General features: G+C 35.9%; 1 protein-coding gene across 1 annotated transcript; it reads left to right on the plus strand.

The window, feature by feature from the left end:
* Positions 1 to 244: 244 nt before the first annotated feature.
* On the plus strand, positions 245 to 24,083 carry LOC110109083 (TOM1-like protein 9). The gene is made up of 10 exons (XM_020839983.2): positions 245 to 419; positions 895 to 973; positions 1,538 to 1,636; positions 1,714 to 1,827; positions 2,011 to 2,156; positions 9,969 to 10,050; positions 11,226 to 11,311; positions 17,433 to 17,609; positions 17,764 to 18,221; positions 23,573 to 24,083. The coding sequence occupies exons 1-10, from the start codon at positions 319 to 321 to the stop codon at positions 24,025 to 24,027; spliced, it is 1,797 nt and encodes a 598-aa protein (XP_020695642.1). The 5' UTR covers positions 245 to 318; the 3' UTR covers positions 24,028 to 24,083.
* Positions 24,084 to 25,912: the final 1,829 nt, after the last annotated feature.

Below are 25,912 nucleotides of genomic sequence, written 5' to 3' on the forward strand. Positions count from 1 at the left end.
CGCCCTCAACATCTGAAATTGAATGAATGAAATAAATAGCTAAGATTATCAATAAAAATTTAAACTGAATTATTCAGTTTTTACATTCCATCTTCAGACTTTTCATGGGAAAATTTTGCTATAAATAAATAAACAATAATTACTACCCTTCCTTTTCCACCATTCATTCTATCTCCAAGAATTTCCGTTGTAAACCTCCATCTCCTTCCCGGTGAGGAAGAGCTCTCCAATGAGATTCGTCAAATCCACAACGCAGGCAAACTCCCATCGTCCCAGATTTCTCTCATTCATATTTTAATTATATTCAGCACTTTGAGAATGCCGAATTCATTGGTTGATCGGGCAACGAGCGATATGCTCATTGGACCCGATTGGGCAATGAACCTGGAGATCTGCGACGTTCTTAATCATGATCCAGGGTACGAAGTTTCTTTTCATTTTTTTTTTGTGCGCACATTGCTTTCTTAATTCATGATTTCTCTTCCCCATTCCATTGCTTCTCGATGCTTAATGCCATAATTCGAGAAAGAAGCCATTCATTTCATTTCTTTTCTGGCTAGGTTTCGATTGCTTAATTACTTCAAATGTTTGACGATTTTGATGATATGATATGAAACGAGACTCCATTTTCTTTATTTTCTTATTTATCTCAGTAGAGTGAGTCATACATCGAATTATTTATTCATTCAAATCGATGCATGATATCACATGGTGGCCCTTTCTTAGCTTTCTCCTGCTTCTGTCCTCTAGGCCCTACCTTCCTCAAACCAGTTCTTTTTTATGTTTTAATTAATAGTTTCACATTGTCAAATTATACTCAGAATTATGGCACCTAAATTACAGCAGACATGAATAGATTCAAATGTTTGCTCAAATCTTTTCTTCTTATTTCAGGCAAATCAGAGATTTTGTGAAAGGTCTTAAAAAGCGTATTAAAAGTAAGAACTCAAAAGTACAGCTACTGGCTCTTACGGTATGCAGAAAAACTGCTTACTTTATACCTCTGAGTCATTCCTAAGCTATGTATTGAATTAGTCGGTATTTTATGGTGTTGCCTTGTTTTAATGAATCATATCAGGTTAAAATGTAGTCTAGCTAACACATAAATTGTTTTACATTTGATGAATTGTAGAACAATTTTTGTAGTTAGGCAAATCTGTTTCTAATAGAGACTAATGGAAACAATATCATTTTACTTCTTAACTGAGATTACCTTTCATCAAGTGAGAATGATATGGATGTAAGCATCTTTAATGGTGTGATGAAAAGGAAAATTTCTGAAAACTATAAGTTTGCTACCCAGTTAGGCTTGTATTTATGTTGTGGCTACTCATGACAATTAATATTTTATGTATGGTTGTCTAGCGCGAATACTTGATGGTTGTTAGGCCTTTATTGTTTGAAGGTAAAAGTTGAAGTTAACTAATACTTGCAAAATTTCCTTTTCTTTCAATTCTATTTTTTATTTACTTCACTTTTTTCATGTGAGCTACAAATGAACTATGAATTATTGATACAATTATGGACCATTTTCTAGTTGCTGGAGACGGTGGTGAAAAGTTGTAGCGATATGGTCCACATGCAAATAGTAGACAAAGATATACCACATGAAATGGTGAAGATTGCTAAAAAAAAGGTTGGGTCTTTCTCATACGAACCATTATTAATTTTAATTTTCTTGAAACACTCAAGGGAATTTTGGGTATGTTGTAGCCTGATTTTCATGTCAAGGAGAAAATATTGGTACTAATAGACACTTGGCAAGAAGCATTTGGTGGTCCACAGGGAAGATATCCACAATTCTTCATGGCATATCATGAATTATTGGTATGGTTACCTTTACTATATGATCAAAATAGAAAATTGTTTCTGTTGGTTTACATGATTCTATCTCATTCAAGACTAAGCAAATAGCTCTTTTATAAAGTTATCTTTCTCATAGATGCATAAATACATATAATCGATTAACTCACTTTCTAATTTCTTCCTTTTTTTCTTCTCTTTTCTCAGCGTGCTGGAGTAGTATTTCCTAAGCGACCTGTGAAGTCCACACCCATATTTAGGTCTGCAACATCATATCCTTATTCTATGAGAAAACATGACAAGAAAACAGAAAAACTAGAAGCTTCAAGCGATTCTGAGATTCATTTTCTAAGGTATATTGTCACTTACAAACCTGAAGTGGTGATAGCTAGTAGTAAAAAACCATCTTAATGCATGATTATCATAGCAGAACAGGTTCAATAAATACTATTTTGTTTGTTTTATTGCACCGAGTATTTAGCTAGTGTTAGCGTCTTATTTTCTTTATCCTATTTCTGTCATAAATAGATTTAAAAAAAAAAAAAAAGCTCATATCACTTAATCTAGAGGATGATCAAAGTGGTAGTGGTGGTGACTCAAGGCAGACTCATGGTTTCATAACAAGATGATGACTATTTGATATATTTCAGATTTTAAATCTGAGATTTTAGTTTGATGGCACCTTGCATTCTCTTTTTAACCTAGTATCTTACCCTTTTTTTTCTAGCTATGCTATTCAGTCTCTTTAAAGTGTTTTCTTAGTAAAGAGTAGAGGCATCTTTGCAATCAAGCTTTATTGCGTGTTTGACTTAAGGGAGATTTACATACATACCACATTCCCACCACCCATATATTTCATTTATACCACTCATATTTGATATGAAAGTAAACTATATGTGATATGTATGTAATATTAAAATTTTAGGTGCTATATATGTAAATAGAATAGTATGCAACGGTATGTATGTAAATTCCTATCTATGATGCACTGACACGGACACGTCGACACGGACATGACACGACACGGACACGGGACACGGCATTTTTTAAAAATATAGGACACGGGTGCGGCGTGGACACAACGGCATAATAATTTTTTAATATAATATATAAAATTAAGGTGACATTATTTTAAAAATGACAAGCAATAATAAATCAATTTCATGATAACTTGTTTAGCTTATAACATAAAGATGTTTTGTACAAAATATCTAGTACAACCACAAAAATATAAGCAAAAAATCATTTACCTGCCCCCCTGACAGGGTTCACCTAGCGGTACCGAGCATGTACCTAGCGATACCTAGCAGTACCTAGCATGTTAGCTTTTTTGGGTAAGTTTCAAAAAACAACAATTAATATTTTAGGCATTGAGAGACAGACGTCGATGCCATTTATCAGTCACCGAGAGAGGAGATGAAAATACATTCACTGCCAAAAAGAAATGAAATGAGAATATTCGATGATTGGGTATTAAGTGCGGACATTGATTTGGTGTTGTGGATAAGAAATAAGAAATTTAGTTTAAATCCCACAAAATACAAGAAATTCTATTTTAAAAAATTCATAAAATATTTAAGATACTCATTTCGGACACGCGTGTCCAATTTGCATTTAATATTTTTTAATCGGACACGCCAAATATGTGTCCGATACGTGTCGGAGGAGTGTCGGACGAGTGTCGTGTCGGACACTGCACGCCTCTTTGAGGAGAAGTGTCGGTGCATCATAGATTCCTATAGGATGGGATGAAGAAATTGATCTCGACTAATGAGATGAATATTAAAAATTAAGATCAATCAAATTGTTCTGCATTCAATAAGAAAGTTTCAGTCATGAATAATTATAAGCAAATATATATTAGTATAAGAATAAAAAACAATAATTAGTACTTTATTGCATTAATAGTCTTTAACACTAGTTCAAGATGGAAACAACAATACTAGCTTATAGGAAGGAAATGAAAGACCAACTTCACTAGCATCGATTGCCCAAAATCCAGTAGGGAAATAAGTAAAACTATAACATAAACTCAAGAACCAAATGAAATAAGTATTGTTGAAAGGTCTGGTCCAGTAGTGATTATCCACCGAGCAACTCAGTAGAATCTGGTAAAAAAATTTATCATGAATGTGTTTGATATTCAAATTTAGCAAATAGCTCTTGTTTATGAAATTAAAAATGATAAGATATGAGGCATGCAATTAATGAGATATGATTACAATATAATAGTAGTACAACCAAAAAAATCATATCATCAACTAGAATAATATTGCATGGCATGTATGAAAATTGTAGCATATTTTACGATGATTTAGATGAGATGATGTTCAAGATCATTTATATGAAAAATTGTAATCAATGTATTTAAATGCTAAAATATTCATGTGCAATCACATTAAGCATATTTGTGTGTGTGTATGGGCTCCGAATATTCGGCCCTGACCTCCTCGTTGCATTTCGGGGAAGTTTTAACGAATTAAATTCCAGCGTACATTTTGGGAAGACATATTAGATTTGTAGATAAGACACACTCATATATTTCACCCTCATTTTGCGAGGACTTTATGATCTGAGTTATGGTTTCCTATAGGCGCAAGCCCCTATAGTTAATTACATCTCCCGGGAACGAGAGAGAATTTTTTATTAAGGTTAGTCGTCAATCAGACACGTAGAAATATGTAGTATCTGGCATATAGTAGAAGCAAGGGTTTAATGTTGGAAATTTAATATTTAAAATTAGAAATTGCACTATTTTGCAATTAAAGCAAGATCCCATGGTAGGGGAATGAATGATGGATCCGATAAATTCCAGCGTACATTTTGGGAACGAATTAAATTGGTCCTTGGTCTACTTAGTCAAAGGAGGTAGTCGACCTAACCTGACAGAATGATCCTTGTTGGCAGCCATGGGTTTTTACGTCCAAGGGTACCTTGTAGACGTGGATGGGGTGAATATTTGCCCAAGGGGGCAAATTTGAATCCACGTCAACTAACAGAGGGATTTGTGCCCTATCGATTATATCACATTGATTCATTTTTGAACGATTTGATGCCACTGAGGAGCATACGGGCGCTGTCCATGACCGTAATTTAGTGATGTCATTTAGCGACGAACTAACCGGTTCAAAGGGACCCAGTCATAACAGTTTACTTGTGGTGTCATTTGGCGATAAAACCGCTGGTTAGAGGACACGTGTCACGTTCTTACTGATAGGATATTGTTTGAGAATGAATCCTAGTAATATTCTCGACCAGATATTAGCCCTTTGCGAGATGACGTACTTCTCAATTTGTTCTTCTCGGCAAACTGTTGTGGAGGATGAATGAGTTTTGCTTTAATTAGGTGATTCGATGGTTGATTTCGATTTTAAATATTTGAATTTTGGGATTTTGAGTTTTAGATATTTGTGGAGTTTTTTGAATTTCATGAGCATTTGAATGGTATTTTAAATATTTATGGTTAACTCCTCCAGTTGAGATCTACGTTCAACATGGTCATTATCGAGGTGTTCACGGGCATTTGGTAATTTTATTGATTGAACCTTGTCGACTCTGTCAACTTACCAATAGAGGATCGGGTTCGTTGTTGACTTTGGGTTTTTGTTAATGAATTTCTATGTTCACAGACCTTGAATGCCTAATATGAATGTATAAAACAGATATATCAGACGTATATATGTTTGATAGTTTGAGTCATATAGACTCCTACCTATCCATATATAAGGATTGGGGTCATTTATTAACCTGCGCAACATTTTCATACATCACGTGTATAAATACATCACGCTTGTCGGGGCTCATTCGGGTGTACGATTGTATGTGCATTTCTTGTGTTTATGTGTATACAAGTTGTAGCGCACGTATGGGGGAGGTTCTTGGAATATTCAACAGGTCTCCTACTGCGACTCATAGGAACTCGTATTTTGTTATGTGTCATATATCTTCACTCGCGGGAGAACAGTGTATTTTCTTTGAACTTTTCAAATACACCTTCGTCGTCATTTTGTTTTATGTTGATATTGAATACTCGGTGTTGTTGCATTTGACACTGGTCCCTCCATACATGCTAACTGACAAATTTGTGGCATACATTCGCAAACTAGTTCAATGTGTTCATCTGTATGTGTATGCCAGGGACTTTTCACATTTAAGATATATTGATCACTATTGACTTTTACCAGAACCATTGCTCATATTGCAAGACTTATGTCATCACCTCCTTAATTATTAGGTTGGCTTTTGTATGTACTTTAAACTTTATGCAGTCACTTGTAGGAGCTTATACTTGTCGTGGTTCCTCTGCAGCATTTCGGCTATCACTGTTGGCATGTGCATTAATATGCCCACCTGTAATTTGACATTGACCCTTGGCTGAGCTACATTCATCAACAATTTCTCCTTATTTGTTGCCCGACGAGTCACTACATATCGATCATTGCCACTTGTAAATGATGCATTGTTGCATTCACCACTATCCTTTTCATGTGTACTGTGTGTTGACTTTCAACATTCATAGGCAATTACTATGAGCAACTTCTTAGATACTCTTGACAAATCAAATCACTGCTAAGGTTCTTCGTGATCTATTTATAATTTAGACCACACCTCACTCCTAATTGTCGCTGACCACTGCATACGAGCAATTATGCTAGGATTCTTATTCACCACAAGGCTTTATTCATTTAAGTAATTTAGTGTTGCTCTTGCATTTAGTTTTTCCTTTGTTTTCATTGATGAACTGGTATTTTACGTATGTGTTGATATTCATTTGAATGCATCCAGGTGTATCGCATTGTTATTTTTACTTCATATCAAATCCTTCTGGTTGTATATGATTGCATGATTAACATAGACATTGCTTGCTCTCATTTGCAGGAATTTATTGTATTTGATTATTCCTGTATTATAGTTGTCTATGCATATCCTCTACAGTTTTGACATTCATGATTTGTCTCTTTCTTGTTCATCGATGCTCATCATCCGTTAGTTTACAATGCTTGTACAGGGGTCGTGTATATTATAAGCATCCTGCATATACCTACAGACAAGCTAGCATGCTTGATACAAGTCTTATGCTTTTGCCTGTAGGATCGATATCCAAAGTTCATATTTATGAACAAGTCATACATGCCACAAGTTCCTTATGAATGCTCATTAATAGGTTATCATCAGGTTTCATTATTATGATAATCATTTGCTATTTGATTTCATTTTTCATTTTAGATGTCCAATTGCAGTTTAGTTCCATGTGGTCCATATTGTTCGTCCTCTTGCACTTTGTTCAAATCAAGTCCATGCTCAGCTCAAGTCCTGATACAAACATGGTCCCCTGCGGTTCATTATCACTTGTTTGATTCAAATTCATTTATGTTCAAATTATCATTGTTCACTTAACAAGTTCAAAGTGAATCATTTATGTTTGTTTAAGTCTATAATAAGTTCATTATAGTTTATTTTCAGTTCGCCGTCAATTCAAATTTAAGTCTGAGTGCGGTCCCTTGTTTATCAGAAATTTAGGCAGCCTCTCGGCGTCTCCCTCGTTTAGGGGAAACTACAAAAGTCTGGGCCTCCCGCCATGCTAAAGAAAAGTGTGCACGGTAGATGTCGGATAACATTGCGTCCGTAAATCTTTCCCACCACGCTAGAAAAAGGCGTGTATAGATCTTTGGGTACCTGCTTAAAATGCCTAGTTGTTTCTCTGTAGGTGCTGAAGTGCGTACGGGTACTTATATTCATCCCCACCACCCTAGAGAAAAACGTGTACAGAGCCTACCTGCCTTGCCAAAGGCGTCGCACCAGGTTCCCTTCCCACCACACTAGAGAAAAATGTTTATGAACAATTTTTCGGCTCGATGCAAATGTCCAGTGCGAGATTTTTTGAATTAGAAACTTATATCTTTGCGATGTTGATGATGGCAGCGGGGATAAAAAATGCATAAATGTATCTTTCTTTTTTTTTCTTTTCTCTCTCTCCATATATATATATATATATAAGTATATATACTTAAAATAATTATAATAATATCACTGATAATAATAAATAATAACAGAAAGAAATAAGCTAACTAATAATGATAAAAAAAGGTAAAATTAAAAATACAATACATAGAAACAGTCAGTGAGTCAGCACAAGTAGTTGAAATCGGATGGGACTATAGGTGGCAATGGGTTCGGCTGGAGCAGTGAGGAGGATGCGGCTACCGCAAGAGCTCAACTGGAGGTGTCTTCGGGCTAGGGTCGGGAGCAGGCGTCGGGTCAAGGAGTTGCAGTTTGGACTCGAAGGGTAAGGGCAGATCTTGCGTGGATTTCGGTTTGAAGAGATGGAGAGGCAGCGGCTGGAGCTTGAGGTAAGAGCAGGTCGGTTCGTGGAGTTCTTCAAGCAGCAAGAGATCGGGAAACAGGCGAGATATCTGGGTGAGGATCGGAAGTCGGGCGTGGTCTTGAGGTCGGGTATGGCTGCTGGGGGAAGATTGGGTTTGGCGAACTCGACAGCACCTCGGAATAAAGGAGGGAGACGGAGCTTGGTGTCGGTAGGTGAGGAGGAACCGCGGCTGTGGAGTATTCAAGGGCCTGGAGGGAGAGTGGATCAGATATGGAGGATGAAATCGATTGGAGAGGATGGAGGTCCGGCTTGGGTCTAGAGCGAAATCGGGGCTGCTGGAGGTCGGAAGAGGCTTCGGAAGGCTACAGGAATCGGAAGCAGGGAGAAGTCGGAGGTTTGAGGACTCGTTAGGCCTGGTTTGAGACAGCTTAATTTTATTTTCAGTTTTGAAATGGCATAATTTCTTTTTTTTGACTCTTTGAATGCTTTTTTGACTGTTTGAATGCTTTTTTGAAAATTCAATTTATTTATTGTTTTTAAAAACGTTATGGTATTAGCTTCTACCTTTAAAACCTACATTTCTTGATGTTTTTGAAAAAACTTCAATCAAAGAAATGGAGGTTTTAAACGGAGAAGCTAATACCATAACACTTCTCAAAACAATAAAAAACTGGAGTTTCCGAAAAAACATGCACCACATTTAAACAGCGAAAAAAAAAATTATGACGTTTTGAAATTGGAGAAGGGAAAATTAAGCTGTTTCAAACGAGGCCTTAATAGCGAGGCAGATCGCAGGATTTAGGCAGGATTTCTGATCGAGACTCAAAGGGCGCCGAATGTACAGGTATGAAACAACGGTATTTGCGCAGAATTTCAGGATTATGTGGATTTTGTATTCGATTTCAATTTTTTCTTTTAATTTGCTGTTGAGGTCAACAATATATATACACACACACAAATGTTTAATTTATCCTCTATCAAAATTATTTTTATATTGATATATCTATAGTTAGTTTTACTTAAATGCCATGAACTAGAAAGGTACGCTGTAATTCATGAAAATCCAATGATTTTCAAAATAGTCATCTTACTATGGGCCACTTGACCTTGCTACCTAAATTCAAAAGGATTCTATCAACCTACACATCCATTGCAAACACAATATATATGTATAATAAGCAAGCATTTAATAAGTTTTCTATATTCAATATGATTGTTACTAGCTTAATAATAATAACAGGGTTTTGCATTAGTAATATTATTGTATTCAATTAAAGTACAGTGCATGGAAACAAATCTTAATAACATGCATAAACAATTCAAAGTAAGATAATTTATGCAATAATTAATCATGATAAAGCTATCTACAAATATGGCATTTTATTATGAACATTGAATAAGATATTTGGTATGTGTAGCTCTTATAAAATGTGAAAGGTATGACCGACGAGTAATAAAATATTTAAAAAATCTATTATAAACATCAATGATAATACTCTTAACAAAACTCCACAGTGAATTGTTTTTGGCAACTAGGGAGAAGGCTCATGAAAATGGTTGCTCTACTATAGGAAGAGAGGGCTAAGGCGTGCATGACCTTTGGGTGAAAGGGGGTGTTCAAGGTTTTCGTTTGCTGCAGGACCAATTCAATTTGTTTGGATTTGGTTTCTGACTGTTATGATCACATCCAGTTCTTGAGAAAGTAGGATAATGCTTTAATCTGATACTAAAGACAATTATGAACTTATTTCTAAAACTACTGATTTTATATGCTTTTAATTTTTTTAATTGACAGTTCCATAAATTAATCCTCATGCTTTCATTTTCATTTCATTCTCAGTCTTGCAGATATTCAAAATGCTCGTGTTATCATGGATGTTCTTGTTGAAATGCTAAATGCTTTAGATCCGAGAAATAAAGAGGTATTCTTTTAACTTTATGACTGCATTTATAATTTTATATTGAGTGTTTATGATGTCAAACAATCCATGGAATTATGGTTTAAATGAAGTTATTTTTTGCATATATGTATTTATAATGTTTTATATTATTATTATTATTATGTTTGATATGTATCATGAACATTATTATTATCATTATCAGCATGACATTTATTCTAAGAATATTATTCATTATCATAAATCACTTAAAAACTTCATCCTTCATGCATGGGAAGGAATACCAAGAGGAACTTGAATTTTCAAATTTTGATTTTTTTTTGAGCTTCCCTAAAGACTTTTTTTCAAGCCTAAAAAATGACAAGTTCTACCATACTCCAAGCAAGAATGATTGACCAAGCTGGGAAAATAAAGCTTCAAACTTGCAAAAATTGATTATGCGATGTCCAAGCAAGTTTGATTGCAAAGAAAATTACAGGATGTATGTTTTATGTTGTTTATAATGTTAGCTGACCCTCTCCTTTTCTTTTTCTTTGCTTTGTAATGTTATAAATACTCATTTTAACAAGAGAATAAAATGGTTTGCTCTTTAGTATGATTTGATGGTCTTCTCTTTTGGAGAGCTTGATGAATATTTCATAAAATTGTTATTAGAAGCATGGGTGGATCCACCCTAGTCTTAGAAATTTTTTTTTTTAATATTTATAGGAGATTTTTTGAAATATTTTGAGTATTTTAGTCATTTTGCCCCCCCTCAAAAATACTTTTTGTCCTAATTTTATCAATCCTAGGCATTTTTGTCCATCCCCACAAAAAAAAATTTTTTTTGCCCACCCTGAAAAAGGAAGCTGGATCCGCCCCTGATTAGAAGTCATGTCTAAAATTACTCTGATTATGATGCTTTAGCCCTTCACCTTCCACCACATTTTAACGCTTCGTTTGGGCCAGCTTTTTTACTACTTTCTAAAACAACTTTCTAGTACAATTTTTTTTTAATTAGAATTTTTTGTACTAGAAAGTCATTTTAGAAAGTAGTAAAAAAACTATCTCAAACGAAGCCTAAAAATATCAGCTAAGTGTTTCCTTGCAGCAATCTATTCATTCTTGTAAGTTGCATTCTAATGGCAGTTTGATTTTCTCTAGTTTGATAAAAGAAGTTGTGCATTGCCACAAGCTTGAATATCATCGTAAATTTGCAGGATGTCAAGCAGGAGGTGATCGTTGAACTTGTTGAAAAGTGTCGTCTATATAGGCAAAGGGTGGTTCATCTTGTTAACTCTACTTCGTAAGATTCTTTATTTTCATACTTATTATTGCAACTTCATTACTGCCTGTTTGCACCTGCATGTTTGGGATCGAGTCATACCAGGTGGGTCAGGCCAGATCGAGCCAACCCGACCCATTAAATGGGCCAGCTTTTTATACAACTGACCCACGCCCATGATGTAGTTGAATGCACTAATTTTACATGCCCTGGCCTGGTATGATTACTAGGCATTTTATTTGGTTTGTTCGTCTATTATAGGATATAATTGTAGTGAATAAATTTCATTATTTACTTCATAATAATACGAAAATAAAAAAATATAAATATTGATTAATTAATTAATTATCAAATATATTGGGAGAAAGGAAACACTTATTTTTTTAAATATCTACTTAATTTTGGGTTGAACCTAAAAAGCTTATTTTGATGTTAATAATTAATTTATTAATGTTAAAGCAAAGCATGTGAGAAAAAGTTTTATTTGATAGTATAATTAATTTATTAAATGCCATAAATATTGGGAGAATAAAGCAAGGCCCTCTTTTAAATATCTACTCTTTTTTTTTTTTTAATATTTTCAACTGAGTGTCTATCACATAAAAGTTCTAGTTTTGCTTTTGCATTTGAAAATATGATATATGTAAATTAAATTGGGATCTAGTTAAGGGATTGCATTGGAATCAATTTTGTATTTCAATTTCCATCAATTTATATCTTATGAGCTATTTAAAATTAATATTGTACAACCAAAGACTAAATTAGAGAAATGTGATATTCCATGATGCCACAAGGGGTCTAAGTGAGTCAAGTTGCTCGTGAGGCGGCTCGAGTTGGCTCAATAAATGGCATGTGAGCCGAGCTTGATGAGCTAACAAGCAAAGCTTGAGCTAGCCCCGACTTGACTCGTAGCTCGTGAACTGGCTTGTTTAGAAAATATTAATATAAAATATACTTAAAATATATTAGGATTCAAGATTTTAAATACAAAGTTGTTAAAAATATTTAAAAATTATATCCTAATTTTTTATATTAAGTAATTATTTATTATTTTTCTTATAATTTCTCATTCTTTTTCACAATTTTATTATAATAATTACTTAATTTGTTCTGCAAACACAACAAAAACCAAACCCAAAATCACACAACCAACGCAAAGAACATGACGATTTACATGGTTCGGCGAAGATGTCTACGTCCATTGGGAGGGGATGATGATTTCACTATATTGGAGAAATAAGGATTATAATTTGGCTATCTCTAACTCTTATGCATCTACAACAGCCCTTTCCCCTCAATTTATAGATTTGAGGTGAACAAAATTAACAAAAAAAACTTTCTAACCTAATCCACAATCAAATCCTCAATCAAATCACCTAATTAGGAAAATTATCAGCTCCCTCAATTATATTAATAAGCCATCAAAGCCTTTCAAATCAAGGCTGATTTGGATTTGAAAAGATTTCCAAATCAATAATCTCCACCTCATCTTTCACTTTAGAAAGTGGAAGATGATAAACCAAACTCCAATATTATAACGACCGTACCTAGATGGTTGCCTACGTACCCCCCTCTCAAGAGATCAAGCTGAGCGTATTCCTTCAAAATAAGTGGACAATCAGTCATGAGTACTGCACCACTGCCGTGGTGACAACCTCTCCAATGCCAAGCATGTATTAATTGTATCCTTCAGATACATCAGGATACTCTTTACAGCTTGTTGATGAGTCATTCCTGTATTATATATAAACTCGCTCACAACGCCAACTGCTTGTGCAAATGTGCAAGATCTTGGTCAAGCTGCTCCAAAATCATACCATAGTGTACTATAAGTGCCAAGTGACCACAGATCAAGGGATGCTTAACCATTGGGGAGAGCACCTCATCATAAGCAATCCATTCCCATTGCGAAAAGACTTTTTCACCCATCTAGCCTTGTACTGCACATTAGCTCCATGAGATCCTTCTTCACATACACCCATTTGCACCAAATAGACTTCCTTCTTGGAGGAAGCTTCACCAACCTTCAAGTAGTATTCTCCTGAAGAGACTTCATCTCTTCATTCATAGACCTCTTTCATAAATCACCATCAAGGAAGTCCATTGCTTCCTTATAATGACTAAGAATTTCAACCTCCGTGGTTGAAAAATGCAAATGCAAATTGGTCCCTGAACCGAGCTAGTTTTGAGATATTATGGCGTCTGGATTTGTTCCTCGCAATAGATTCCTAAGCTGGAATCTCATCCTCAACATCATTTTCTACTGCATGATCTGCAGCTGAATCAGGTATCTGAGTAGAAGTGATCTGTCTCTGTGGAACAAATAGAGTTACATCGAATTCTAACTTTTGCAGTGCAGCTGTGGTCCCAATAAAACTCTCCACTTGCTTAAAGTCCCGAAGTGTCAACATGCTCGCCTTGTAAAATGTAAAATTATGCTATTGAAAATCTTCTTCTCTATTGGATCATAGAGTTTGAAGCCCTTGACTCCAAGCTTGAAGCCAATAAAGATTGCCTTCTTTTCACGTGATTTTAGTTCATCATTTTGAACATGATAGTAAGCTGGACACCCGAGCACTTTCAAGTGCTCATCATAATATTTAGTATAATGCCATGAACACATCTCATTTTGGATCTCTTCTCAATATCTGTAGAAGGCAAACAGTTCACCAAATGACAGGTATAGTCTATGGCCTCAGCCCAATAGGCTCTATCCAACCCACTATTGGATAACATACACCGAATTTTATCCACCAAAGTTTAGTTCATCATCTCTACCACCCCGTTCTGTTGTGGTGTCTCTCTAACAGTAAAGTGGTGCTCTATCTCAGATCTCTGAGACTCCTGTAATAATGCATCTGAGGTGTACTCTCCCCCATTGTCTGATCTGATACACCGGATCCTTTTGCAAGTTTGAGTCTCAATCTACTTCTTTCAAGTTCTAAAAATCTCAATTACCTCACTCTTGTGTCTCATGGTGTACACCTAAACGTATATGGAGTAATTATCAATAAATTATACAAAAATATTGCCGCCTATAGAATGATGCTCTTCGTCGAGCCCCAAATATCTGTGTGAACATACTCCAGCATACCATTTGTATTGTGGATGGCAATACCAAGGGATACCCATGTCTTTTTGTCAAACACATAATATTTATAGAAATCGAGTTTGTAAGTGCTTGCTCTTTTGAACAATTCTTGCTTCACCAAAGCCATAAGAAAAGCCTCTCCAATATGAGCTAGCTGCATATGCCACTATGTAGTAGCATCGGAAGAAGCAATAACAACAATCACCATTCTACCCTGAAGGTAGTAAAGGTTGTGATGATGAAGTCCTTTCAGAAAAACCAACACTCCATGATATATCTTTAAAACTCCTGCCTTAATGACTATCTTATAGCCCTTAATCTCTAAATTCCCAACAAACAACAAAATACTTAAACTTGTCTTACATCAGTCAGCTCTCACACAATATCATCATGCATTCTGATGAAGATGCTCCCTACACCAACTGTACGATAAGCTTGATCATTTCTCATGTTCACAACACTATTATCAAGCTTCTTGTAAGTACTGAACCACTCTCTAGCGGGACAAATGTGATAGGTGACACCTGTAACCATAATCCAACTTGAACCATCTGTATACAAACTCTGAGAAGCTACAAATAGTGATACATCTGAGTCTTAGTCATGCTCTTCCATGTTAAGATTTGCCTTTGCCTTTGTGAAAATTTCTTTTCCCTTCTCCTTTAACTTCAGCAATCATTCTTCCAATGACCGGTCTTTAAATAGAAAACACATTGATTCTTCCCAAGGTTACGCCCACGATACTTGATCTACTTGTTGCTGTCGCCCATTTTATTCTTCTGTTATTCATATCTCCAATGCTGAAGTGTTAGAGCCGCGACCGAATCCATCTTAGCAAATTTCTCACCCCGACGTCGGAACCCGTGATTCAACAGCGCAGTAGTCACCTCACCATAATTCAAGACCTCCTTCACATGAATGAGTGTCATCGTGATGTTTTCATACTCATCCAGAAGCAAATTCAACATAAGGAGCGTCTTCTCTTTATCTCCAACATCTTCATCCATATTTAAAAGATCTGCCAACAACTTTGTGAAGTCATTCAGATGCTCATCAATTGTAACCCTATATTTCATTTACAACCTATAAAGCTAACATTTTTTATGGAAACGATTCTCCACGCACTTTTTTAGATACTTATTCTCTAAAATCTTCCACAACTTCATAGCATAAATCTCCATCATCACCCTATACTTGATCTCCTGAGATAGGCAATTTCTGATCAAGTCACAAGCACTATGGCTCATCTTGAGCCAGTCTTTCTCTAAAATCTCTTTAGGACGTTCATTGCTCTCTAGAACTTTCTCCAGATTTAAAGAGCACAAGGCATCCATCACTTCACCTTGTCACATGCCAAAGTTTCATTTTCCATCAAATTTCATCACATTAATTTTGATAGGATGTATAACCACCTGATGGATCGACACCTTCTCCACCATCGAGGAAAATGTATCTATGGCTCCATCGGATCTCATAGCCTCCACCAAATTGCAGGCATCTCACGATGATGTAATTGCACCAATCCAGCTCTCTTTCGAGCAACAATTAGGAACAAAATCAGTAGTCCAACCACAGTCAATCAATTGTCTTGAATTTCCTTTACTGCTCCTTGCAAGTCTTAATTTAGAGACAAAATCACTCAATACTCATGAACCATCTTCCATTTGCTTGATTTAGGCTCGGGGATACAGACTCTTGCTAACTCCTCTCTTCTGTGCAACACACGAACCGAAACCAAAACTTCCCTTCCGCGTGAACTTCTGCACGTCAGGCCCACAATCAGGCCTCTTGCTTATGTGTGCGGCACCAGATCTGAAACAGCGTGCAACCCAGGTGCTCCCAAGCCTTTCAACTATCTCATGAGCACTTTACGCACATTGCTCGCCTCAGCCGACCGCACGCCTATGCTCTGACCTCGTACATCCGCTTTTGCATCGTACTCGCCTTTCGTACGTAGGCCCAACCGTCGTCGTTGTTCACGCACTGCTCCGACCGCGCTGTTGTTTGTGTGCAATTCATCTACACTTGTTCTGCTATCAGCCCTTGCATACCCGACCGTGCTCTACTCTGCACGAAATAGTGCTTGAGCCTCCTTGTCGTGCGTGCCTCTCCGGTTTGACCTAGTCCACGCACACAGGAAATCTTACTAAGTTCTCCGCTCGACCCAGGAAACTCGTGCTTCACACGTGATTTGTATGTACGGCCCACCTTCAGCGACCTTCACGTGATTCACAAGCGAAACTGCACATGTACCTGCCTTCCTTCTTTCTCCTCAACGAACCATACCAACATAAGATTCTTCCGTTCTTCACGTTGTTGCCAGAAAATCATCAAAATCTGACTCTGATATCAATTGTTGTGTAAACACAATAGAAAATCAAACCCAAAATCACACAACCAACACAAAGAACATGGTGATTTACGTAGTTCGGTGAAGATACCTATGTTCACGGAGAGGAAATGATGATTTCATTATATTGGAGAAAATAAAGATTACAATTTGGCTCTCTTTAACTCTCATGCATCCACAACAGGCCTTGCCCCTCAATTTATAGATTTGAGGTGATCAAAATAAGGATAAAACTTCCTAATCTAATCCCCAATCAAATCCTCAAATTAGAGAAATAATTAACTCCCTAATCAATTACATTAATGAGCCATCAAAGCCTTCCAAATCACGGCTGATTTGGATTTGGTAAGATTTCCTAATTGACATAAATCATAATCATTTTCTCTCTTTCATAATAAATGAGCCAACTCATTAACCGACTCAAGCTCGTTGAATAAAGCTCGAGATCGAGTTCGAACTCGATTAATTAATCAAGCTTAAGCTAGGAGTTACTCGAGCTTGGCTCGGCTCATTTACACCCCTAGACGCCACATATTTGGGACTGCTTTTTCTCTTGGTTAAATTGGTGTGCTTTTAGCACATATTAAATGCTTGAAAAATGAAGTTTTATTAATTTCATTACAGTTTTTTGCATCTTTACCTAAATTTTTACAACCACTTCGTACTTTTTACTTGATCTATCGTTCTCTTATTCTTCCCAGGAACGAGAAATTACTTCGTGAAGGGCTTGCTTTAAATGATGATCTACAAAATGTTCTATCAAAATATGATGCTATTGTTATTGAAGTTTCTAAAAAACCAAAGAAGCAGAACTCTCTCCATGATTTGGTAGATCTTCATGATAAAAATCAGGATGCTGACAATGAATCACATCGAAGGTGAGCCACTTCCCATAAACATACTAAATCCCATCATCGCTAAAAGTCTTATAATTAAAAAAATAAAATAAATAAAAGAGGTGAAATTTATAAAAAATGATTTGAAGGAAAATCTGTTAGATCATTTCAATGGAAATAGTTATATGATTTACAGGTCAAATGCTCCTCTTCAACAGCTCTTGCTACCTGCTCCTCCTGGACCAAATGATATACCAATTACTTCTCCAAAATCATGTCCTCAATTAGATCTTCTTAGCGGCGAGGAGTTCAATACAACTTCAACAGATAACTCATTAGCTCTTGTGCCAGCAAATGAAACAACTGCTCCTTCGGCAAATGACCAAAATATGCTAGTTCTAACAGGCATTTATTCTCCAAGGAACTGTGGAAATAACTGTACTGCCAATATAGCTTTTCAAGCTGAACAAGATTATACTGTTGCATCTCTGTTTCAGCAGCAACAGCAGTCTATATCTTACTTAGATGGGAGTGCCATGAACCATGGACAATCTATACATGAGCACGCTTCATTTGTTCAAAAAGCTCAGCCAAGTCATGGGGATCTTTCATGGAATAATCATAATGTGGATACACAGCAACAAGCACGTATCGGTAAGCTTGTTTGATCCTCTTTACTTTGTGTATTAATGGCGCTTCATTTTGATTAAAAATGTTTTCTTTTTTTTTCCTTTTTTCACTTGCATATGAAGAATCTTAATGGTTCTATATACAAAAACAACATCAAGCCTTTGTCCCACTACGTGGGGTTGGCTTCATGAATCTTTTTTTGTCATTGTGTCCTGTTAAAAGTCTAATTCTCATTTAAATCTAATAAAGAAATATTAAATTTTAATATTTTATAACCAAGTCTTTTTAGGTCTACCTCTACCGTTTTTAACATAAGTCAAATATAATACCTCAACTTTCTTAGCCGGATCATTGGAAAGCCTCCGTTTAATGTGCCCAAACCATCTAAGGTGACTCTCTCTAATCTTATCTTCCAGTGGAGCTACTCCACCCTTTAATGGTTCTATATACACAAGCGCCTAAAATAATTTGACTCATATGTTGATTTTAAGTTTACATAAAACCAGAATAATAGATGTCAGGTTCTGTCTGGCATGAAAATTTATGGGTTGTTTGGTTCACTAATATGTCCATGTACTATCTTCTTATTAAGGGATATCCGTTTTTTGTTCGTTGGTATCTCTAAATAACAAAGCTGTAAATGATGGTTGTCCTAATTCCTTCGTCATTGAAAACCCTATCCCCAATTATTTAGGATCGGTTTATGAACCCTTCTTCGTTTGTTGAGTGCTCAATGAGGTAATAAGATGTTAACTCTAGTTTATGCAAGTATTTTTGTACTACTTCTAGGCATGTTGTGTTTTACTTATTTGGTGCTCCCATTTCCTTCCTAATTCAGTCATGATCCTAATTTTTTTTAATTAGTTCAGACAAATAATTTACAACTCACTTGCGCAAAAAATTCATGTTCAGATCATTATTCCCAACATTTTATCAAGCAGGCTATGTGATGAGGACATCCCACCTTGGAGATTCTACCGGAGGCATGGCCGTCGATCTACGACCACAATTGCACCGCTTTACTTTTGATTATCATTGTATTAGATTTATTATTGATGTATTAGTTTATTATATTTATGAGTTTTATTGTACCTTTCCTTCGATACCCTCACTTGAGGGCCTAGTCATGTGTATGCCTTAGGGGCAAGTTGGTCTTTCGTATTTTCTTCATTTTATTGGCTATTTAAAGCCTCATTCTCCTTCTTTGAGGCGATGATGAATATTATAAAAAAAAGATTTTTGCAATTGTGTTTTGAGAGTATGGAGAGTTTGGTGAGAGTTTGAAGTCCCTAGGGGGGGGTGAGAAGAGAGAGGAGGAAGTTGCTGGAAGAAGTGGACCACGAGCCCGAATGGTTCCTGCGGTTGGTGGGTAATACACTGAATTTGAAATTTGAAATTCTTTCCTAAATCATTTAGCTTAATTTTGGAAAGTCTTCCTTAAATCAAGGATGGGATAAATCTGAAATTGATTGGGAATCAATTCAAATTCCCACATTCATTGAATCTGGACAACTCCCTTCCCCTCTCTCTTTGGTCATCCCCCTTCTCTTGCTCTTTTTAATTAATTAATTTCCCAATTGGACATCCCATTAAGGGAATTAATTAACAGCCCCTCTCTCCCCTCCTCTCTCTCCAATCTGACTTAAATACCACCCAATCAAGCCTTGATTTGGTCAGCCCCCTTCCCTCCCTTTTCCAATTAATTAGGAAATTTAAAACTCAAAGTTTGCCTCCCCTTTTCTTCACCAAATATGAACCAAAATTCCCTAATTCCCCTAAGCTTGGCCGACCCCTTCCTCCCTCCTTAATCCACTAAAACCCTGAGCAAAACCTTTCCCCTCCTCCTCCTCCTTGGGATCCTTGAGAAATCCTCTCTTACAAAATGATTAGTCAAGGGCAGTAATGATCTTTCCTCCACCACATCAAGGCATCCTTCTCCTCGTGAATGGCAGAATGTGAACAGGACCACGGGTTTGTTTACAACGAGCAAGGTCACGTCGACATCCTCAAATCAACATTTTTCAATCTCAACTTAGAGATTGATCAAACTGTGGAAGAATACATCGAGAGGATCGTCTTCACCCTCGCTGAAGCCATCGACGAACAACTCTCTCTGGTGCAGTGGTAGATCGTATCCAAACCTTGATCAAGGTGAATCTTTCCTTCAAATCTTTTTCCTCTCTAAGTCTTACCTTAATTTGTGGGATCACAAAGATCATGTCATATTTTCTCCGTTTTATCAATCCTTCAAAGAGTTGAGTGAGGGGCCGAACTAGTGACTATTCTCATTGTTAATTTAGGGATTTCTCGTTGAAAATCCTTCATGTATGCTATGCTTGAATAATTGATTATTTTGTGATCTTAACTTCTAGTTGTATGACTTGGCCTAAGCTAGTTACACCCCTCTCTCGTTTTCTTTCATTTTTTAAATCGCTATAAGTTTAATATTTAATATTGTTCTCATCTAAAAACGTGTAAATTCTTATTTATCATTGTCTAAGCATTTAAGTCCTACATCACTATGCTAAGATTAACACTTAATATGTACACTCAAGACCTAGCTTGCAGACCACAATTGGCAATGTAAATGTTCATTAAGGCTAATGATGATAAAAGTTACTAACATTTGTGATTAAGGATTTAAGACAATAATTAACAACAACAACAACAACATCAAGCCTTTATCCCACTATGTGGGGTTGGCTACATAAATCATTTTTCTCCATTTTGCCATGTTTAAAGTTAAATTCTCATTATTTCTAATATTTTATAACCAAATCTTTTTAGATCTACCTCTACCTTTCTTAGCATTAGTCAAATCTAATACATCCACTTTTCTAACCATGTCATCAAAAGGTTGTCGTTTTATGTGACCAAATCATCTAAGGCAACTCTCTCTAATCTTATCTTCCCTGGAGCTACTCCAACCTTTTCACGTATATGCTCATTTCGTATCTTGTCTTTAAGAGTAATGCCACTCATCCACCTGAGCATCCTCATCTCTGCAACACTTAACTTAATATTATGCTTCTCTTTTAATGACCAACATTCTGCACCATAAAGTAGTGTAGGTCTATGATAGGAAACACTTGGATCCCCAAGTGTGTCTCACCGAAACTTCTTTGGTCATCCCCCCTTCTCTCGCTCTTTTTAATTAATTAATTCCCCAATTGGACATCCCATTAAGGGAATTAATTAATCAGCCCCTCTCTCCCCTCCTCTCTCTCCAATCTGACTTAAATATCACCCCATCAAGCCTTGATTTGGTCGGCCCCCTTCCCTCCCTTTTCTAATTAATTAGGAAATTTAAAACTCAAAGTTTGCCTCCCCTTTTCTTCACCAAATATGAACCAAAATCCCCTAATTCCCCTAAGCTTGGCTGGCCCCTTCCTCCCTCCTTAATCCACTAAAATCCTGAGCCAAACCTTTCCCCTCCTCCTCCTCCTTGGGATCCTTGAGAAATTCTCTCTTACAAGATGATTAGTCAAGTGCAGCAATGATCTTTCCTCCACCACATCAAGGCATCCTTCTCCTCGTGAATGGCAGAATATGAACAGGGCCACGGGTTTGTTTACAGCGAGCAAGGTCATGTCGACATCCTCAAATCAACATTTTTCAATCTCAACTTAGAGATTGATCAAACTGTGGAAGAATACATCGAGAGGATCGTCTTCACCCTCGCTGAAGCCATCGACGAACAACTCTCTCTAGTGCAGTGGTAGATCGTATCCAACCCTTGATCAAGGTGAATATTTCCTTCAAATCTTTTTCCTCTCTAAGTCTTACCTTAATTTGTGGGATCACAAAGATCATGTCATATTTTCTCCGTTTTATCAATCCTTCAAAGAGTTGAGTGAGGGGCCCAACTAGTGACTATTTTCATTGTTAATTTAGGGATTTCTCATTGAAAATCCTTCATGTATGCTATGCTTGAATAATTGATTATTTTATGATCTTAACTTCTAGTTGTATGACTTTGCTTAAGCTAGTTACACCCCTCTCATTTTCTTTCATTTTTTAAATCACTATAAGTTTAATATTTAATATTGTTCTCATCTAAAAACTGTAACATCTTATTTATCATTGTCTAAGCATTTAAGTCCTACATCACTATACTAAGATTAACACTTAATATGTACACTCAAGACCTAGCTTGCAGACCACAATTGGCAATGTAAATGTGCATTAAGGCTAATGATGATAAAAGTTACTAACACTTGTGATTAAGGATTTAAGACAATAATTAACAACAACAACAAGCCTTTATCCCACTATGTGGGGTTGGCTACATAAATCATTTTTCTCCATTTTGCCCTGTTTAAAGTTAAATTCTCATTATTTCTAATATTTTCTAACCAAATCTTTTTAGATCTGCCTCTACCTTTCTTAGCATTAGTCAAATCTAATACATCCACTTTTCTAACCATATCATCAAAAGGTTGTCGTTTTATGTGACCAAATCATCTAAGACAACTCTCTCTAATCTTATCTTCCCTGGAGCTACTCCAACCTTTTCACGTATATGCTCATTTCGTATCTTGTCTTTAAGAGTAATGCCACTCATCCACCTGAGCATCCTCATCTCTGCAACACTTAACTTAATATTATGCTTCTCTTTTAATGACCAACATTCTGCACCATAAAGTAGTGTAGGTCTAACCACTATCTTATAGAATTTTTCCTTAAATTTGAGGTGGACTTTTCTATCACACAACAAGCCCGATTCATTCCTTCACTTCAACCATCCAACTTGAAATTTACTATATCCTCATCAATTTCACCAACACTCCGAACAATAGACCCAATATATCTAAAGCATGTACTCTTATTAATAAAATTACATTACATATATTCAGTTTTAAATCTACTCAAACGAAAGCCTTTATACTCTAGGGTTGACCTCCATAATTCAAGTTTACCTTCAAATCTCTCTTTAGTCTAATCAACAAGAAATATCATCAGCAAAAAGCATACATCAGGGTACAACATCTTGCAAATGTCTAGTAAGAATATTCATGATTAAAGCAAAAAAGATATGGACTTAAGGATGATCATTGATGTAATCCAACTGAAATAGGAAAATACTTTATCAAACCACCTTATGTCTGAACACAAGTAACAACTCCTACATACATATTCTTAATGACTTGAATATAAACATTATTAGCCCCTTTCTTTTGTAGAACAATTAGTAGTATGCATCAAAATGCACAGTATCATATAAAACAAATAAATAACATAAAGAAGCTGTTGATTGAATTGAATTTGTGATTATAATGTTTGTGGCCATCAACTCATAAAAGTCATCAAATATAGTCAAACTTATTTGAAGAGAGTCTGGTTATCAAAACACTGAATTTTTTTCCTTTGAACAGGAGAAGTCGATCAAGGTGGAGCTCTCCCCCCACCTCCTTGGGAGATTGGACTGGCTGAAAGTAGCCAGCCGTTGACCATACAACAGCAGCATTTCCAAAATGAGCAGACACAAGAAATTATTACATATTCTACAGGAATTCAGCGAAACCAACCCATGGGAATGTTTCCTCCTCATGATCAAGCTTACCATCTCTCAAATGCATATTCTCAGTCCATGCAGGATTATAATTACGGCCAACAGTCAGAATCTCACTCTTACTCAAACACCAGAGAGCTCTCTCATAAATTGAAAGGGCTTGGCTTGCAAGATAGTTACATGAATGCAGGTCATTACTACCAAATGCCTTCTACTTCATCTTCTTCTTACTTGCAACAGCGATTCAAGGAGGATGACAATTTGTTTGGTGATCTTGTGAGCATTGCAAAGTCAAAGACGAATAGACCTGCTAAGTGATTGAAGACATTTAGCGACTGTGAATTTGGATTTCTTTTAATTTTAACTAATTCTTTCCATTTCCATTAAAAGAGAAGCATAATACTAAGTTTAGTGTGGAAGAGATGAGGATGCTCAGGTGGATGAGTGGCTTTACCCTTAGAGATAGGATACGAAATGAGCATATACGTGAAAAGGTTGGAGTAGCTCCAGTAGAAGATAAGATTAGAGAGAGTCGCCTTAGATGGTTTGGTCACATAAAACGACGGCCTTCCAATGACCCGATTAGGAGAGTAGAGATATTAGATTTGACTTATGTTAAGAAAGGTAGAGGCAGGCCAAAAAAGACTTGGTTAGAAAATATTAGAAATGACCTTTCTTTATAAGATTTAAACGAGAATTTGACCTTTAATATGACACAATGGAGAAAAATGATTCATGTAGCCGACCCCATGTAGTGGGACAAAGGCTTGATGCTGTTGTTGTTGTTGTAGTGATGAGAATGTTGAAGTGGATAAGTGGTTGCACTCTTAGAGACAGAATGCAAAACAAGTATATACGTGAAAAAGTTGGATTAGCTACATTGACTGATAAGATTAGAGAGAGTCATCTTAGATGGTTTGGTCACATAAAACGTTGGCCTTCCGATGACCCAGTTTGGAGAGTACATGTATTAAATTTAGCTTATGTTAAGAAAGATAGTGGCAGACCTAAAAAAGACTTGTTTATAAAATATTCGGAATAATATTTTTTATTAATTTTAAATGAGAATTTAACTTTTAACACGACACAATGGAGAAAAATGATTCATGTAGCCAACCCCACACAGTAGGATAAAAGATTGATGTTATTGTTATTATTTTCTTATAAATGTTTTAATTAAGATGTGCTGAAAAGTATTCTTCACATATCCCTTCTTCTTACCGTTGACATTGGAGCACTGGGAATTAAAAAAAAAAAAGAAGACAACAAGAAATCCGTCTCAAAGGAAGCCCGTTTGGGACAACTTTCTTACTACTTTTTAAAACAACTTTCTAGTATAAAAATTATTAGTTCATAATTTTTTTGTATTAAAGTTGCTTTAGAAAGCAGTAAGAAAGTTGTCCCAAACAAAGCCTAAATGGTCAAAAAAGCATTTAGATGGTTTTACCAAGGTCATAGTGGATCTTAACGGATAGGAAGTGGATGCACTTTTCCTCGATATCAGCGAATGACGATAACAAATTAGGAAGAAAAATACATCAAAATTATTTTTATTACAAGATATGTGAAAGAAAATAGCAAGATACGGTTGGATCTTCAATTCGAGAGGAAGATCCGGCTCTCCCAACTCCCTAGCTTCCGACTAGAGCCCAAATAACCTAAGAAATTCTAATTTCAGCAAACACAAAACATAATCCTGAAATCATCCTATTATTAGTCATAAATAGGCTCCCATAATTCCCTCTCAAATCAGCCCCCTTTTCCTAAATAATTCTCTCTCAAATTTAAATTCAAATTAGATTTATTTCCCTAATTAATTCCCTCCTAATTATAATTAAAAATGTCCTAAATAATCCCCCTTAATTCCTCCTCCTCTTCCCTAATTAATTTCCTCTTAGATTTTGAATTCAAATTAGATCTCTTGCCTTAAATAATTCCTTTCAAATTATAATTAAAAAATTCCTAAACAATTTCCCTTTGATTAAGAGTCTTCCTAAATAGTTCCCTCTCAATTAAGAAACTTTCTAATTCTCTCCCAATCAAATCAGCCGGTCTATCAATAACATGCCCACAAAAGTCAAAAAAGACTTGAGATCTTACAAAATCTTCTTCAGTTCACACCTGCTTACAGAAGTTCATATTTTTCATCAACTCAACAGTTTGACCCGCTTAAATGCTTAATAGCTTAACCACACAATAACAA

Source organism: Dendrobium catenatum, unplaced genomic scaffold, assembly GCF_001605985.2.
Source record: "Dendrobium catenatum unplaced genomic scaffold, ASM160598v2 original_scaffold_117410, whole genome shotgun sequence".
Lineage (NCBI taxonomy): Eukaryota > Viridiplantae > Streptophyta > Magnoliopsida > Asparagales > Orchidaceae > Dendrobium > Dendrobium catenatum.

What these genes read in the sequence shown, in the direction of transcription:
- LOC110109083 (XM_020839983.2), top strand. Translation starts at nt 319, where the DNA reads ATGCCGAATTCATTGGTTGATCGGGCAACGAGCGATATGCTCATTGGA. An exon ending in TACAGCTACTGGCTCTTACG is followed by an intron (nt 974 to 1,537) that starts GTATGCAGAAAA and finishes ACCATTTTCTAG; the next exon opens with TTGCTGGAGACGGTGGTGAA. An exon ending in TAGATCCGAGAAATAAAGAG is followed by an intron (nt 10,051 to 11,225) that starts GTATTCTTTTAA and finishes GTAAATTTGCAG; the next exon opens with GATGTCAAGCAGGAGGTGAT.